This window comes from Danio rerio, chromosome 4 (genome assembly GCF_052040795.2).
Source record: "Danio rerio strain M-AB ecotype USA chromosome 4, GRCz13ab, whole genome shotgun sequence".
Classification (NCBI taxonomy): Eukaryota; Metazoa; Chordata; class Actinopteri; order Cypriniformes; family Danionidae; genus Danio; species Danio rerio.
Window position 1 is genome coordinate 5,147,501 of NC_141024.2, and position 19,549 is coordinate 5,167,049.

The following is a 19,549-nucleotide window of genomic DNA, read 5'->3' on the forward strand; positions in this document are numbered from 1 at the left end:
TGCTTTATTGGATTGAGCTCTGGTGACTGTGGAGGCCATATGAGTACAGTGAACTCATTGTCATGTTCAAGAAACCAGCCTGAGATGATTTGCGCTTTATGACTTATCCAGCTGGAAGTAGCCATCAGATGATGGGTACACTGTGGTCATAAAGGGATGGAGATGGTCAACAACAATACTCAGGTAGGCTGTGGCATTGACATGATGCTCAATTGGTACTAATGAGCCCAAAGTGTGCCAAGAAAATATCCCCACACCATTACACTGCCACCAGCAGCCTAAAATGTTGATACAAGGCAGGATGGATCCATGCTTTCATGTTATAGATGCCAAATTCTGATTCCGAATATTGCAGCAGAAATCAAGACTCATCAGACCAGGCAACGTTTCTCCAATCTTCAATTGTTTATATTGGTGAGCCTGTGTGAATTGTAGCCTCAGTTTCCTGTTCTTAGCTGACAGGAGTGGTACCCAGTGTGTTCTTCTGCTGCTGTAGCTCATCTGCCTCAAGGTTGGACGTGTCGTGCATTCAGAGATGCCCTTCTGCAGACCTCAGTGGAAATGTGTGGTTATTTGAGTTACTGTTGCCTTTCTAGTAGCTAAAACCAGTCTGGCCATTTTCCTCTGACCTCTGGCTTCAACAAGGAATTGGCGCCCACAAAACTGCAGCTCACTGGATATTTTCTCTTTTTAGGACCATTCTCTGTAATCCCTAGAGATGGTTGTGCATGAAAATCCCAGTAGATCAGCAGTTTCTGAAATACTCAGACCAGTCCGTCTGGCACCAACAACCATGCCACATTCAAAGTCACTTAAATCACCTTTCTTCCCCATTCTGATGCTCAGTTTAAACTGCAGCAGATCGTCTTGACCCTATCTACATGCCTAAATGCATTGAATTGCTGCCATGTGATTGGCTGATTAGAAATTAGTGTTAAAAAGCAGTTGAACAGGTGTACCTAATAAAGTGGCCGGTGAATGTATATGACCGAAGTATAGAATAGAATATTTGGCTAAATCAAATCAAAATATCACTGTTGCTATCACTTTTTGAGGATAGGCTAAATATAAAAGGTTGAATCACACCAAATAGAATATAACAGAACATGTTGGTATCATTTTTAGAATAAAACGCAAAGAATATAACGCTAACAGCAATCAATACTATATGATTATAGTTAGAAGTGCTCCACATTAAGGTTGTTATAATTTTGATGGGACAATGCAGGACATAAGCAAGACAAGAACACAAATACCTTCATTTGAATCTTTTTATTTGAAATAAAATCAAGTTATAAGAATAAATGGTTAATGAGATCCCAGCGTCTGTCTATAACCAGGACATTAATGTCATACTTCTATATTACTTCAAAAAAAAAAAAAAAAACTCAAACATATAAAAATGATACTGTAATGTCACCTGGATTTTAATAATTTATTTTAGTGCATTATGATTTCTCTGATGAGTGCTAATAGTCTCTGCCACAAAAAAAAAAACAATTCTGAAAATGCAGATCACATTACCAGAGTCCTCGCCTCTCCTAATATAACTTTACTCTCCGAGAAACCTTTACTCCTTTACAGGTAAAGTGCAACTACTCAGAAACCCACACGTGGCCCAATGCCTGTGCAGTGGTCTTACTGAACTCCATCATTTCTGTAGTGTTTCTGAAGCCCACAGTCTCTCTACAGGAGCTGTTTTTGGGTGTCAGGGTCGTAATCCGTCTCCATAGCACAGCTGTAAAAGTTGTGAATGCTCAAAAGTGTGTTGTTATGGCCACAGACGCGGTGGGGCGGCACTGGGGTATGGCGGCAGGGCGTTTTGACTGCTGGGGTTGTCTGTGGGTGGAGGGGTGGAGAGGCGGAGGTAGACGGGTGCAGTGGGTGCTGTTGGGACGGTGGGTGTCGGGACCCTCTGCAGGACTACATGTGGGTACATCTGACTCTCCGTACGGTAAAGACCTGGAAGAGGAGCTTTTAGGAGGTTTTCCTGACTCCTGCAGAACAAACACACATCGGGGTGTTTCAAAACCATATTATGTAGCTTTTAATGTATTTATTTAGTTTTTTATTCACAGTAGTGGATTTTTTTTTATTTAAAGCACAGTATTAGGCTTATGTACATTCATTTATTAATTTATAGGTAAGTGATTCAAATGATCTGTTCAGACTGAGTTTGCTGTTAATGACTCACTGATTTAAAAGATCCGTTTAGAGCGAGTCTGCAGTTGATGGCTCAGTGATTCAAATGATCTGTTTAGAGCAAGTCTGCAGTTGATGGCTCAGTGATTCAAATGATCTGTTTAGAGCGAGTCTGCAGTTGATGGCTCAGTGATTCAAATCATCTGTTTAGAGCGAGTCTGCAGTTGATGGCTCAGTGATTCAAGTGATCTGTTAAGAGCGAGTCTGCAGTTAATAGCTCAGTGATTCAAATGATCTGTTCAGAGTGAGTTTGCTTTTAATGACTCACTGATTTAAAAGATCCGTTTAGAGCGAGTCTGCAGTTGATGGCTCAGTGATTCAAATGATCTGTTTAGAGCAAGTCTGCAGTTGATGGCTCAGTGATTCAAATGATCTGTTTAGAGCGAGTCTGCAGTTGATGGCTCAGTGATTCAAATCATCTGTTTAGAGCGCGTCTGCAGTTGATGGCTCAGTGATTCAAATGATCTGTTTAGAGCGAGTCTGCAGTTGATGGCTCAGTGATTCAAGTGATCTGTTAAGAGCAAGTCTGCAGTCAATAGCTCAGTGATTCAAATGATCTGTTCAGAGTGAGTTTGCTGTTAATGAATCGCTGATTTAAACGATTTGTTCAGAGCGAGTCTGCAGCTAATGGTTTAGTGATTCAAATGATCTGCTCATGGTGAGTTTGCAGTTAATGGCTCACTGATTCAAACGATCTGTTCAGAGCAAGCCTGCAGCAAATGATTTACGACTGATGATTTATTGACAACTCAGTGATTCAAATTTTCCATCAGAGTGAGTCTGCAGTTAATGACTCACTGATTCATATAAATTAGTTAAAATAATCAGTTTACGACTCACTGATTCAAATGATCCAGTCGATGTAAGCCTCAATTTAAGGAATCGCTGACTCAAGATTTCAAGTCAGAGTGAATCTGCAGTTAATGACTCACTGATTCATATAATGCAGTCAAAGCAAGTATCCAGCGAATGACTCACTCATTCATATAACACGGTCAGAGCAAGTCTCTGGTTAATGACTCACTGATTCAATTTTTAATGAGAATTGGTCTACAGTTAATGCCTCACTGAATCAAATGATCCATTCAGAGCAAGTCTGCTGTAATAGACTCACTGATTCATATAGTGCAGTCAAAGCAAGTATCTAGTTTACAACTCAATTGATTCATTTTTAACAACTGCATTCATTCCAGTAAATGACTCACTGATTCATATAACACAGTCAGAGCAAGTCTCTAGTTAATGACTCACTGATTCAATTTTAATGACAACGAGTCTCTGATAAACAATTCAATAATTCAAATGATCTAATCAGAGCAAGTCTCTAGTTAACGACTCACTGATTCATGTTTTGTCAAAATAAGTCAGTGAGTAAATATTATTAGCGCATTTGCTTTTTTTACTCAAGATCTTGATATGTGTACTTCATCCACCACTGTTTATTGCATTATTCTCACACAACCAACCTCTGATATCCTCGGTTATCATAACCAGCCAGTCCTCCCATATAAACCGGGCTCTCTGGGCTCAGATGGGGGTCAAGGTGCTGGGAAAGATTATAAATTTTAGGAGGTGGAAATGCTTCCCAGTCTCCTTCCTCACGCTCCAGCCAGCACTCAGTCCTCCAGGATGATTTGCGCTTGTCTCTCGTCCTGAAAAATCAAACAAATTAATTAACCTTTTTTAATTAGCATGACTCTTCCTCCACAGAGTGTATGAGTTGACGGTACCTGTGGCGTCCGTCTGTCTGAATTTGAGTGAATTTATTTAGTTTTTCTTCCCAGTGGTGGCTCACTGATTCAAATAATCTGTTCAGAGTGAGTCTGTAGTTCCAGTCAGAGTGAGTCTCTAGTTAACGACTCACTGATTCAAATGATCCAGTGAGAAGGAGTCTCTAGTTGACGAGTCACTGATTCAAATTTTCCAGTCAAAGTGAGTCTGCAGTTAATGACTCACTGATTCATATAATGTAATCTAATTAGGTTATCAGTTAACAACTCACTGATTCTTTTTTTGTCAGAATGAGTCTTTAGATATTGACTCACTGATTCAAACATTCCTGTCAGTAGGAGTCTGCAGTTAATGACTCACTGATTCAAATGATCTGTTCACAGTGAGTCTGCATTTAATGACTCAATGATTCAAATAATGTAGACTTAGTAAGTCATCAGTTATCAACTCACTTATTAATTTCTTGTCAGAATGAGTCTCGATTTAACGACTCACTGATTCAAATGATCCAGTCAGCATAAGTCTCCAGTTAACGACTCACTGATTCAAATGATTCAGTCAGCGTAAGTCTCTAGCTAACGACTCAATGATTCACATAATGTAGTCAAAGCAAGTCGCCAGTTAATGACTCATTGATTCAAATGATACATTTAGAGCAAGTCTCCAGTTAACGACTCACTGATTCAAATGATTCAGTCAGCGTAAGTCTCTAGCTAACGACTTACTGATTCAAATAATGTAGTCAAAGCAATTCACCAGTTAATGACTCACTGATTCAAATGATTCATTCAGAGCAAGTCTCTAGTTAATGACTCAATGATTAAAATTTTCCAGTTAGACTGAATCTCCAATTAATGACTCACTGATTCAAATATTCCAGTCAGGGTAAATCTATAGTTACCCACTCAACGATTCAAATATTCCAGTAAGAGTGAGTCTTCAGTTAATGACTCACTGATTCATATAATGTAATCTAAGTAAATCTCCAGGTAATGACTAACTGATTCAAATGATCCATTAAGAGGAAGTCTCTAGTTATTGACTCACTGATTTAAACGATCCATTCAGAGTAAGCCTCTAGTTAACGACTCACTGATTCACATTTTCCAGTCAGAGTGAGTCTGCAGGTATGAGTTAACTGTACCTGCGCCGTCCGTCTGTCCGCTCCGCTCTCTCTTTGCTCATGCGCTCCTGCAGGCAGCAGATGATGAAGGACACGGACATGGCAAGGATGACGATGCTGCTCACCACCGATGCCAGCACAGCCACTCTCAGCCCACGGTCCTCTGGTTTGGGAATGGCTGGCAAATTCACACAACAGTCGACAGTGAAAATCGGGCATTTAAATAGGATTTCTTATTTGTATATCTCTTTATTTCAGAAATGATGAGCACAGACCCTCGCAGTCGGGTGGGTAGTTGCTCCACTGAGCATTGCCGCTGCACAGGACACAAGTGATTTTCTCCCTGCCCACCAGCTGGTATCCCTCGAGGCACCAGAACGCCAGCACCGTGCCCAAAGACATTCCAGTGCCCTTCTCCACATAGAAAGAACCTCGCCGAGGGGGCAGCAGAGACTCACAGCTCAGGCCTGAAAATGACACACACACAGATGGCCAGAAATCACTTTTAAATGTGCCAAGACTGCAATACACACTTACACTTACAATAGAATAGAATAGAATAGAATAGAATCGAATGTCAATTTGTTGTTGCCCTTTTTATGCTTGAACTAATGGAATAGAATGTGAGTTCTTTTCCATTAGGTTACTTGTTGCAATTACTTATGAATTTAGGATTGGACAACAAAGATTATAATAAAATACAATCAAATAGAATAGAAAGCATTTTACTTTAGCTTTAGTTTTTTATCATGGGTCTCAATAAAACAGAGTACAGAATAGAATAAAAACTGCCATTATCATAGCAAGTCAAATATATATCCAAAGGCTAGTCAGTTAAAAAATATTATTCATATCTATTAGATTAATAACATCTAAGTATAATACTGATAAATACATTATCAATAAGCATTGTTTATTAACACTTGTGTTCTCCATCAAAAATGACAGAACATGAAAGTTAGTTTTCCTCAAGGATTTTTCCTTCTTTTTCTCTATCAGTACCCACAGGGTGTTTTCACCTTGACTCTATCCCATAATCCCTCTCTCTACATTCCCACAGAAGATTCAGCGTCTTCACTGTTCTCCTACCGAGTGTTCATCACAGCACTGTCCATCTCCATTGTCAATATACAGTAAAATGAAGCTCATATTGACTGTGCTGGAGTCAGTGTGATTAAGCTGGCAGAGCCACTGGATTGTGTTTATTGTTCACACCAGTTCAACTCCACAGAGTCCTGTGCTGGTCTCATTAAGCCTGGCTTAACTGCTCACACCAGAGCCCATTGCTAGCATTAAGCAATCCGACTCCATGGCAAAATAAATAAATAACTCAGCTGTCAGATTCTTTTTCTCCTCTCTGTCCCTGTTCCATATTCTCCCCAAATGCCACACTCAGATGGTTAGGAACTGCTTTATAATGTTCTAGAGTTTATAATATGATCAATATAAATAAATAAATAAATAAATAAATAAATAAATAACAATAATAATAATAATAATAATAATAATAATAATAATAATATTAATAATAATAATACAATAATGACTAGTTAACTACTCAATATATAACTTTAAAAGATAGTACTTAGTCAAACCAACACCGAATAGAATCCAGCTGAGAATAGGATACAAACTTTTATTCTAAATAAAACACAGAATGCAACAGGATTGAAACGAAATCAAAAACAAAACCGAATCAAGCAATAGAATAGATTTAATTTTCTGCAATCACCTTTGTGTGGTTAGAGTACATCAAACAGAATAGGAAAGAAAATAGAATGGAATGGAATCAGAATAGAAGATAATAAAAACTTGGACTACAACTTGGACTAAATCAACTAAATAGAATTGAATAGAATAGAATAGAATCGAATCGAATAAAATAGAATTAATTATTATAATATTTTATGATTGAACAAAATCAACTAAATTGATATTTTGAATAGAATAGATGAACAATGAACAATAGATGAATAAATTGAACAGTAGAATAGAATAAATAACACTAAACTAATAAAACTAAATTAAGAGGGTTGCTATTATTTTTTCAAGATTTGACTAAATAGAATAGAACAGAACAGAACAGATTAGAATTGAAGGAAGTTTGTTGTTATTATTTTTTCTATGATAAATCAACAAAATAGAATAGAATACAACGGAATAGAATAGAACTAAATAGATTAGAATTGCTCTGAATAGAATAGAACTAAATAGAATTGAATAGAACAGAATAGAATTGAACTTAGAATAGAATAGAATAGAAAAGAATAGAACCAAATAGAATAGAACTGAATAACATTAAATAGAATAGAAAAGAACAGAATAAAACTGAATAGAATATAATTGAATAAAATAGAATAGAACAGAACAGAATAGAGCTGAATAGAATAGAACTGAATAACATTAAATAGAATAGAATAGAACAGAATAAAACTGAATAGAATGGAATAGAATAGAACATAACAGAACAGAATAGAGCTGAATAGAATAGAATAGAAAAGAATAGAAATGAATAGAATAGAACAGAATAAAACTGAATAGAATAGAATGCATTTTTTGTGATTGTATTAAATTGATTGTATTATTTTTATGATTGGACTAATTCAACGTCATATAATGGAATAGAATAGAATAGAATAGAATAGAATAGAATAGAATAGAATAGAATAGAATAGAATGGAGATAGTTGCTATAATTTGTTTATGATTGGACTTAACTGAACAAAATAGAATTTTGAAAGACTATGAAAAGACTAAAAATTCAGAACTGAATAAAAGGTAAAATATAGAATAACAGAATAAAATGTGTTTTAGAGAAATTATTGAATTTTATCTTAGTAAATTACTTAAATTTATTTAAATCATTAACACGTAATATTTTAAATCTAAATTGCCTGTTTACACCAGAGCCTATTGCCAGCATTAAGCAAGAGGGATGCATCATGACTTAAAATTCTCTAAATGTAAAAATTAAACTTCATAAACTCATTAGCATATTCCAATTAAATCTAAATGTTCTGCTCAGACCAGATCCTATTGCCAGCAGAGGGATGCATCATGACTTAAAATTCTATGAATTAAAAATTGAGCTAATTAAACTCATTAGCATATTCAAATTAAATCTAGATTGCCTGCTCAAACCAGAGCCTATCGCCAACAGTACGTAAAGCAGCTGCATGGCGAAATAAATAAATAAGTGAACTGTCAGTTTGTGTTTCTCCTCTCCATCCCGTCTCACTCTCCCTCTGCCCCATACACTCCCCACGGGTCGCAGCAGAAGCTTCTCTTAGAATAGAACATGATTAAATAAAGCATAGGGCCGCGTATTAAAAATTTATCAGCTTTGGAGTGAGTCTCTGCAGCGGATGCAGCCGGACCACAAACTCCTCAAAGCGCTCTCTAAAACACCACGCATTTATCCAAACATGATCGTGTCACTTCTGCGAGGAACAGTGTGGTAGAACTTCCCCCGCTGTGCATCTTTAATGGCTAATGCTGACTCTCCTCTGCTGACCTCACAGGCTATTTGTGGATGTGCTGGATTTCTCTCTTTAACATGTCAATTAAGTAATCCCGTTAAAAAGGTGACGTGGAAGCGTGTGTATTTGTGTTGCAGGGACATGGGGGACATGGAGAGAATGGTGTCCTTGGGCATTTCATATTAATGGTCTTTATTAAACAATGATTATTATTTTCAGATTACTGTGATGCAGTGAAAATTCATGCATTCATTCATTTTCCTTCAGCTTCGTCTCTTATTTATCAGGGGTCGCCACAACGGAATGAACCACCAACTATTCCAGCATATGTTTTACACAGCGGATGCCCTTCCAGCCGCAACCCAGCACAGGGAAACACCCATACACCGTCACATTCACACACACACACACTAATACTCAGTGAAAAATTGTAAATAATAATTATATGTATAAAAATATTACAACGGTTAATATTGATACTTATTAGTATATTTATATACGTGATTTATTTATTTATTTGCATTTAGGCATTACACTAATAATGTATTAATGAGAATATTTGCTTGATTGTAATGAAAATAATGTATCAGTGTCTACTTTATTAACATTTTCTGCACAATGATGTAAATGCCATATATATTCCTAGCAAATATGTTAATATTTTAAGACAATAGTTCGACTTAAGTAAAAAAAATATGAGAAATACTGCAGTATAAGAGTGTATTGAATTCACTTTTTGTTTTTACAAATTGTATATAAATGTATACACAGCAAATTCATCAGAGTTAAATTCTTGGTGTTGAAGCCTTTGAGAGTAAAGTGTTGACGTTAAAGAGTTAGATTTTGATAAATGAATATAATAAGAGTTAAAATTGATTTTATTCAGTGCGAAATCAAGGAGTTATCTTTTCAACACTTGGTGGTGTTATTTCCAACATCCGGGAATTCATGCAGCCCCAGTCACTGAAGAATTTTCCAGACGCCATTTTCCATCTGAGGTTTAGAACAGCAACTGGTGAGTCAAACTACCTAAATGTTGGTATTTTACTGACTTTCTTTAAGGAAATACAGTTGTAAACATGTTGTTAAGTTAATAACTTTAGAATGGAGTGACAATTTTAATCTTCTGCGGTTCATTCATGGTCGTTTGTGTATCTAGCTTAACTGCATTACTATTGACTTCTTTTCAAGAATGTTTTTATATATGCTCACGCATACATAGTGCATAAAAACATCAAATGTACATGTTCAACACATTTCTGTCACGCTTAATGCCATTTTGTGCGTTGTTACCCATCTTTAAAATAAAATCGACACTTCTCCTTTAATTCCAAGCAAACTAGCGAGGGAATCCCCGGAGCCGCCTAACGTTAGCCTACTCTGCCCGGATGCTAACGGCAACAGAGGACGGTTTCCATACGCTCTGGGCTGCGTTTCCCGATAACGATTGATCTTAGCACTTAAGAGCGTTTTCTACGAGTCATTTTGCGAACGTTCGTTATTGTTTCACGTGCGTTTCCCAAAAATGCACTTAACACAATTGCACGTAGCCCAGCTTTAAGTGCAACTTAGGAGTCGCTATCCGTTTGTTAAGTGCTGAAATGTCACGCTATAGAATGGCTCGTTATTGTTGCACATGTTATAGCAATCCATATAATTGTTCTTCTACTTGTGTGAATGTATATTCAACTCGAATAACATAAAAAAAAATATTTTTGAGCCAGTTTAAAAACATAAATTAACTGGAAATGTCGTACTGTAAAAACACTGTCTTGCTCCAATCTCGCATAAAACTAATTCTAACAGTCCTTGCCGGAAATGACATCAGCATCATTTTCGATATTTATATGAAACCTTAATTAAGTAGAATTATTTATCAATTTCTTTATCAAAAATTGCTTATCTCACATCAAAATAAATAAATAAGTAAATAAATAAATAAGCTCTTACATTTATTTTTGAAAAGTTTAGCCTAATTATCCCCACCTGATGTGCATTTGCTAATAGGACAAAAATATAAATGAATAGAGATATACGTACAAATAAAATGAATAATGACTTTGAAGAGAAGTAAATTGTAGGTGCAATTTGCCGGTTGTCCAGCAGGTGCCCTCATAACTCTGTCTCCTTACGATGCACTTAAGGCTTTACGATTACTCCAGAGCACTCGTAGATCCACTAAGATTTTCAAGTGCTACTTAAGTTACGATGCTTTTGGGAAACAGACCGTAATATTAAGATCAGTCGTACGATCATTTCTACGAACTTCTTAGGCTTACGATGCTTTTGGGAAACGCAGCCCTGGAGAGTTTCTAAAACATATCTGGTGAGTAAATGAACATATGCTTACTTGTAAAAGGCTTCCTGACTGAAACAAATGATTGTTTGTTATTCGTGTACGTTAATTTGGTTATTTTAAACACCGCGGCCCTTTTAAACTGGTTCATTCGTGGCCGTCCATATAAGTTACCGTTAGTCCATAACTTAGACTCGTGTGATAACGTACGCTTGAATTATATTAAGTGTTCACAACCATTAAAGTCGGAATGTTAACATTAATGTCTTTAAATGACCGCGTTTGCACTTTATCAGACATTTAACGTTACAGAAGTCTCCCGGAAGTTGCGGGACTAACGTTAACGTTATCCCGCAAATGCACAGAGACTCCCAGATGCCCAAGTAGATGCCCGCAAATGAATGATAATCTCCCGGAAATCGCGCGTCTCCCGCCCGGTCATTAAACACTTTGCACACCCCTCTCCACCGCATCCCTCCCAGCTCTTCAGGTATGTCGCGCGCAAGTCACCCCCACCGCTCTTCAGGTACGTCACGCGCAACTCATCCCATTGCTCTTTAGGTACTCATCTCTCCCGCTACCTCCTGCAAATCAACTCTGTATCCCCCAAAAATTACTTTTCCCAACTCGGGATGTCTGACGTTAGTAAGTTAGGCTATTTCCGTTGTCAGTAACATCTTAGTCAAGCTTTTTCTCCCGCATGATATTGTGCTTAAAACTATAGGCTAAACTTAGCATGTAACGTTACTGTACACAACATTTCCGTTTTATTAGTGCGTTGTAAACAGCCACCTGTCTGTAAAATTAATCAACTGATTCATATTTGAGCAGCCTAATGATGATACAGGTTTGATTTGTAGATTTATTATCAATAATCAACATCTGAATCAAAAGATATCTGAAAAAGTGTGAGGCATACTTTGTGATGTTCATCTCTCTATTTTATCTGAAGGTTATGCATATGTGTTAGATACTAATGTGTTGTTGTTTTTTAACAGCCACAGTTCTCTGTACAATAACACAAGACCCTGTGACGGTGGCTGATTAGAGACGGATGGTGTATTTCCAGAGTTGGTGAAATGACCAAGCACACCTTCTTGGTCATATGTGGTGATAATAATGAAGGTATGTTTGATAAAGTTCTGTATTTGTTTCACAATAAGCTGAGAGGGTATTAGAGCATTAGAGAATAACAAATGACATGAAGGTGATAAGTTTTGTATTGTGGGTGAACTGTTACTTAAATAATGTTTTGCTCTTTTATTTGCACTTTTTCTCTTCTGCTTATCCTAATATTTTAGATTATATTTGGACCTGAAACATCTGCTAGACTCCAGGAAAGGTGGCGTCAATACTGGACCTGAAAGGGCCTAACAAGTTGAATCTGGTAAAGAAACACGCACGCACACGCTTACAGAAAACTGTAAGTTTATGAATATTTTTTACACTGTGGCCAATATTTTTGGGAAGTCAGCATCACTAAATGATATAAAAGATTTTAAGCTCCTCTAAATTTTGCTCCGAGTGTTGTGTTAAATTCAGGATTCTGGACAGACAGCTGCCTGTTTTTCCAGTTCTAGTCATAGTGGTTAACCTAATTGTTTTTGGAGATTCCAACAGTGATGTATGTGTTTTTTCTACTTTTCCATATCCTGTCACCTCAACCAGCTGGGAGAGTCAAGTTGTGGATCATCATGAAGATTTTCAAAAGGTGAGTTTAGATTTCTTGAATGTTTTATTTACTTTAAATGTTCTTTTAAATATATCATAGAATTTGATTGCAATTTGTTTTCAAACATTTTTCTTAGTCATGCTGGAGTCTTGAAGAGTTCTTAGATGAGCATCACCCTATATCCGTGCATCAGGAACCACCAGACGAGCGATCAGCAGCTACTACTGTACATCGTCATGGATAAAAAGGTCATCCTGTGGCTGGGAAGCACATCTTTCACAGGACATGCTTGATGAGATTTCCTAGCTCCAGTTTGTTTTCACACAAGTTAACAGCATTTATACCTTCATTTAAACTGCTGTGTTCGATATGGACGACCAAAGAAACACCAGAAGTGAAAGATTTGCACGCCAAGTTGTTTAAAATGTAATTTCAGAAGAAAACTATGCGTTCAGAAGAAAACTATTGAGTGACGATATATTGAACTTTCAAATTGCTCTGATGAAACATCAAGTTTGGACATCATATTTTGTTGATACTGTCTGTACTAATAAAACATTTAAAGCATATTTGACATTGTTGCATTTTAAAAACTGAATGAATTGTTGAAGTTGTGAATGTTTTCAAATAAAATGTTTTTATTTTGTAATTTACAGTCTATTTGACCTTTTTACCATATTTACACTCAAGAGAGTTGAATAAAATAACAATATATTACACCAGGTGGTGTTAAATATAGTTACATTTTTTAACTCTGCCCTGAGTTAAAATTAACCCTTACTTTGGTGTCAATGTGCCAACCCTTTTGAAAGTGTTGATTTAAGTCTGTTTTGAGTGGACCCCATGAGACACTTTCAAAGTGTTGAAATTAACACCCATAGAGTTGTTTTGGGTCCCCATATTTTGCTGTGTATAATGACACAAATAAGTTTTACATTTATTTATTTTAGTGCTGTTCAACAATTAATCACAATTACTTGCATTCAAAACACAGTTTGTTATGACTTAGCATATAAGTGTGTTGGTACTGTGTACATTACCAGTACAGGCATGCATATATTTTTAGACAATGTTTATTTATATTTGTTTTTAGATATAAAAGTTATTTGTATATAATACAAATTATTATATAATACATATTTAATACAAATATGTCCCGGCCAAATTCCCTTCATTGGCCCTAACCCATCATAGACTCCCATTCATCCCCATCCACCAAACTGGCTCTATCACTGTCTCTCCACTCCACCAATAGCTGGTGTGCGGTAAGTGCATTGGCGCCGATGTCCTGTGGCTGCCGTTGCATCATCCAAGTGGATGCTGCACACTGGTGGTGGAGTGGGGAGACCCCCCTCTCATGATTGTGAAGCGATTTGGGTGTATGGCATACACGATAAATGCACTATACAAACACACGTTACTTACTTACTATATCTAAATTGAAATATCTATGTAACAAGTTTGTTTTATACAGTTTTGTTTGTATGTATCTTATAGCAACTATATGATACACACATACAGGTTAACTTTTATTTTGAGTGAGATTGAGATAAAATTGTCTCAAAGCAATTAAAGAGTCCAGCACTAATTTATCTAGTTAAGTTTCTTGGGAATTAGTTGGAAAGTTTTCTCAACTGTTATACATTATGCAATTAAAAGTATACTATCAAAAATACTGAGTTGTTTCAACCTACAGTTAAAGTCAGAATATTCAATTGTCTACAGAACAAACCATCGTTAGACAATAACTTGTCTAATTACCCTAACCTGCCTAGTTAACCTAATTAACCTAATTAAGCCTTTAAATGTCACTTTGAGCTGTATAGAAGTGTCTTGAAAAATATCTAGTCAAATATTATTTACTGTCATCATGGAAAAGATCAAATAAATTAGTTATTAGAGATGAGTTATTAAAACTATTATGCTTAGAAATGTGTTGTAATAATCTCCTCTTCTTTAAACAGAAATTGAGGGAACAAAATAAACAGGGGGGGGGGTAATAATTCAGGGGGGCTAATAATTCTGACTTCAACTGTATATTTAGGTAAAATATGGACAAACCCAACCATTGGGTTAAAACAATTATCTAGATTTTCAAATCTTTTATTATACATTACAATAAATCGAAACAAACTTAATACAAATTAAAATAGCTAACTATTGCAAAGTATGCATTAAAAAGTATACTAATAAAAAATGTTAAGCTGCTTCAATCTTAATATGGGTAAAATATGGACAAACAAAACCATTGGGTAAAAAAATTGTAAAAATATAAGTGAAAATGTTGCAAAATCATTAGCTTTTGTTTATATTTGACTCAAAATTTAGTCTAATCAACATTACAGAGTATACAAGTAATAAATAATATATATTTTTACTTTTTTATATATATTTACTATTTATATTTCTTTAATAAATTTAAGCCTCGGCTGGGTCAGTTGGCGTTTCTGTGTGGAGTTTGCATGTTAGCGGGGGTTTCCTCCGGGTGCTCCGGTTTCCCCCACTGTCCAAAGACATGCGGTACAGGTGAATTTGGTAGGCTACATTGTCCGTATTGTATGTGTATGAATGAGTCTCTGGATGTTTTCCAGAGATGGGTTGCAGCTGGAAGGGCATCCGCTGCGTAAACGTGCTGGATAAGTTAGTGGTTCATTATCTGCTGTGGCGACACCAGATTAAAAAAGGGACTAAGTCGAAAAAAAAATGAATGAATGAACTTTCTTTAATATACAATATATTTAATATATACTTTACATTCATGAGAATATCTCAATGCTGGTTTTTTTCACCTTAATGTTCTTAAACAGCCATGTTTTCCAAACTCCTTTAGGATTTCTGTGCACTGAAAGCAGGGCAAAGTCTGTCATGGCCACGGTGGCGATAAATCCCCCTCCATATTTTAGTTTCAAAGCTGGCAACTCTTTAACGGAACTGACAAACTGCCAGCTCTCCCACCGCCGGCACTGCCACGTGGCAGAAAAGCATCCTTTGTTTCACCTGTGGAATAAACCTCAAGGTAACCCACACCAGCGGACAGTCCAGGTCAAACCCATATTCCAGAATCCCTCTGCAATCAGACTAATATATCACACACCACAGCCTTCATAATGTGCTCTTTCTCTGAGCCCCACACGTATTGACTTTAGGTCAGAGGACATCAATAAACTATTTGCAAAGTACGCTGAAAGTATGCGTGCACGGACAGCTCAGCGGCATGCTTTATATGTTCTCCAATCATATTCAGATCGGACTTCAATACAGTTCATGGCTTTGCGGATCATGCAGCATTTCAGTATGAAAGCTCTGCTTGTGTTGAAACCTCTTAAGAAGATTTTGCTTTTCAAAACCAGCATGTGAGAAGCAAATGCATGACTTGTTTGTGTTTGTTTATGCATTTAAATAATAACCATGATTGTAAATGGTGCTGCATATGAGAAAGTGGCAAAACGACAGTATATATTCTCAAAATGTGCATGTGGATGCTTGATCTTATTTTGCTTTTAATTAAATGTATTGCCAATGTGTTTGTAAGGAAATTTAATAGAATTAAATAGAACAACAAATTACATAGTGATAAAAAAGCCACATTAATAGTGATTAAAATAAAATAAAACATATAGTACTATAAAAATAAAACTCTAATGACATTAAATACAATTAAATAAAAAAATATGCAATAACAACAAATGAACAGTATATTTAACAATAAAAAACATTTTAGAATTGAATTGAATTGAATTTATTGAATGGGATAGCCCCTTGAGATCAATCATCTCATTTTCGAGGGGGTCCCTTTATAACTACATAAAGAAATTCGAGGGGGAATTTCTTTATAACTACATAATTCAGTATATGTGTGTGTGTGTGTGTGTATATATGTGTGTAAACCCTATAGAAGTAATGACCAATATATAAATTTAGGGAGTAAATGCATGTGCATTCATTTATTTTAATGTAGTTTTAATTGCATGTAAAATTAAGACCGTGAATACACAGCAAGTATGAAAAAGATATGCTAAACATATTCAAAATCTTATTAAGATTGCATTAGAAGTTTATGAACATGCGCAACATTACACCTGTGAATACATTACACCTATATTTTGAAAAAAAAATGCTAGTAGTGTTATCCTTAAAGGGCTGTTTGTTAGTATTTTTATGCAATTATTTCATTTTTAATCAACATTATTTTCAGAAATATATGTGTTTATACATGTGTGTGTTTATACAGGTACAACATGGCTGTGAAAGCAAAGTAGGTATGTGTTTATGAAAGTTAAAAGCTTCTGGATTGCATTAGAAGTTTATCAACATGCACTATAATACAACCTCAAGTGTATTTCATCATTTTTTACATAGACCTGTACGATGTTATGCAGTTATTATATCACTTTGAAAGATCTCTTTTGTAATTAAACTCAGATAATAGAGCAAACACATGAATTTCAGAAGCAAATGTTTGATGCATATTCATATATTTGTGCTTTTGCATGTTTAACAAAGACTGCTTTATTTGAAAAACCTTATGCAAAACATTAAAATGCCATCGAGATTGAATGAAAAGTTTCTAAGCATGCACTACATGCATTTGATCTCATTTGCATAGTGTGTACACTGTAAAACATGCAGGAATCCACACTCTTCATTCATGTTGTCCCGACACAAACCCATTAAGCTAACATAACTAATTTAAGTAGATTAAACATAAAGCAATTAGATTTCCTCAAAAAAATAAAATAAAATCTCAAGAACTGTGTTGTTTTAGCTTATTTTAAATCAATAGTTACATATTTTTAGTGTACTTGTATTTATATATTTCTTTTGTCTTTTTTGCAGGTATAACAAAGACTTTAAATGCATGGTGAGTGTGCTTTTTACTAACAAAAACAAGTAAAATGTATTGAAACTGCCATCTGGAAATGTTCACAAAATTTTACTCAACACTACTGTATATAAAGATATGCAATGATTAAATCAACATGAAAGCTTTGTTAATAAGTAAGCTACAGTATAACAAATACTGTACAAATGCTGCATGTTGTCAAAAAGTGAAGTAAAGTGTCATCCAGGTTGCTTTAGGAGTTTATAAGTTTGTGTCAGTCATTATGAATGAAAACTGCAGACAAACACACCTGTATAATTGTTGGTAGGAGCCTCGGTGCTGTTCGTCCCCGTCTCAGTGGCAGGTGAAGTGCTTCGATGAAATCTAGGACTCGCCGAAGGGTCTGCGTGTGTGGTGAAAGTCCAAACCAAGCTCCATGTCAGAGAGCACAGCAGGAAGATCCAGGTGAGAAAACTCTCTCTCAGAGCCATCGAAAACTGGGCTTGAAAGGAAGAAAGAAAGTGTGAATGTCAGTCGGTCATGTCCGCCGGTGACTCCAGAGACTCTTTCAGCCTCCAAGAGAGAGAGAGAGAGAGAGAGGGGGAGAGAGAGAGCAGCTGTGTGTTTCTCCTCTGTAAGCCTCTTGTCACTGCTGCAGCTCCACTGCTGATCATGAGCCGCTTGCGTAATGAAACACACGGCAGAGCTGCAGTCATTTATGTGCTCACACATCATCAACATACTGTACTCTATGCACTGCTCTCTCTCTCTCTCTCTCTCTCTCTTTCTCTCAATTCAATTTAACTCAATAATTGCTTTATTGGCATGACAAATGTTCAAATGTATTGCCAAAGCATTTATAAAGTTTACATTAAAAAGAACATATATATTTAGAAAAAACAACAACAACAACAACAACAACACAGTAAACGCAAACACAGTAAACACAGTAAAGACAGTAAATAGTAGTATTGTGTTATAATATATAGTATAATAATAATAGTAATAATAATAATAATAATAATAATACATTCATTTATTTTCTTGTCGGCTTAGTCCCTTTATTAATCCGGGGTCGCCACAGCGGAATGAACCGCCAACTTATCCAGCAAGTTTTTATGCAGCGGATGCCCTTCCAGCCGCAACCCATCTCTGGGAAACATCCACACACACATTCACACACACATTCATACACTACAGACAATTTAGCCTACCCAATTCACCTTTACCGCATGTCTTTGGACTGCGGGGGAAACCGGAGCACCCGGAGGAAACCCACGCGAACACAGGGAGAACATGCAAACTCCACAAAGAAATGCCAACTGAGCCGAGGCTCGACCTAGCGACCTTCTTGCTGTGAGGCGACAGCACTACCTACTGCGCCACTGCCTTGCCATAATAATAATAATAAAATAAATGAAAATACAAATAAAAAATAAAATAAAATAAATTACAAATAAAAAATAAAATAAATAAAAAATAAAACAAATTACAAATAAAAAATATAATAATAATAATAATAATAATAATATTAAAACTGAATTAACTCTACATTTAACAATCATCAATTATGGATAAACAGTAATAATAAATAATATTAATCAGTATACTTCTAATAATTAATTTATAATAATCTAGATTATAAGATTATTATTAAAATTATATATTTTATTTAAAAAACTGTAATATTCTTCAAAACCACTTGAGGATGAATAAGCAACGCAATCTCATGGCAATTTTTTACTTTTTGATTTGCTTTTACGATTTGCTCATCACCCAATGGGTTTAGGGGTGCTGTTGGGTGCCACGCCTCCGTTTTAAATTTGTACATTTTCGAACGACTGAACTCCAAAGCCACTAAACCCCGTAGCCACTAAACTGAAAAAATGTAAAATACCAATGTTTTCTCGTGAGATCAGGCTGGAAAAAAACGTGAGTCATTTTTATTTCTGGCTGAACTTTCCTTTCAAAAGCACTACAGACCATCATTTCATTCATTTTCCTTTGGCTTAGTCCCTTATTTATCAGGAGTCGCCACAGCGGAATAAACAGCCAAATATTCTAGCATATGTTTTTCTAGCATATGCAGCCCATCCAGCCACAACCCAGTACTGGGAAACACCCATAAACCCTCACATTCATACACACACTCACTCATACATTACAGCTAATTTTGTCAATTCGCCTATAGCACAAGTCTTTGGACTGTGAGGGTAACCGGAGAT

The 19,549-nt window shown here is 35.9% G+C and overlaps 2 protein-coding genes across 3 annotated transcripts in view; one reads left to right on the forward strand and one right to left on the reverse strand.

The window, feature by feature from the left end:
- Positions 1-1,257: 1,257 nt before the first annotated feature.
- zgc:162331 lies at positions 1,258-17,991 on the reverse strand. Its single transcript, NM_001083859.1, is given in 5 exon segments — positions 1,258-1,997; positions 3,669-3,854; positions 5,078-5,234; positions 5,332-5,523; positions 17,635-17,991. Coding segments are annotated over 5 exon segments (942 nt in total). The 5' UTR covers positions 17,816-17,991; the 3' UTR covers positions 1,258-1,771.
- slc13a4 (solute carrier family 13 member 4) overlaps positions 17,652-19,549 on the forward strand; it is a 37,343-nt gene continuing 35,445 nt past the window's right edge. The window contains exon 1 of one of the 2 annotated variants that reach the window (XM_087245566.2): positions 17,652-17,789. The gene's annotated coding sequence lies outside the window, so the exon portion shown is untranslated. The remainder of the gene's footprint in view (positions 17,790-19,549) is intronic. The other variant, XM_087245565.2, reaches the window with a different exon arrangement.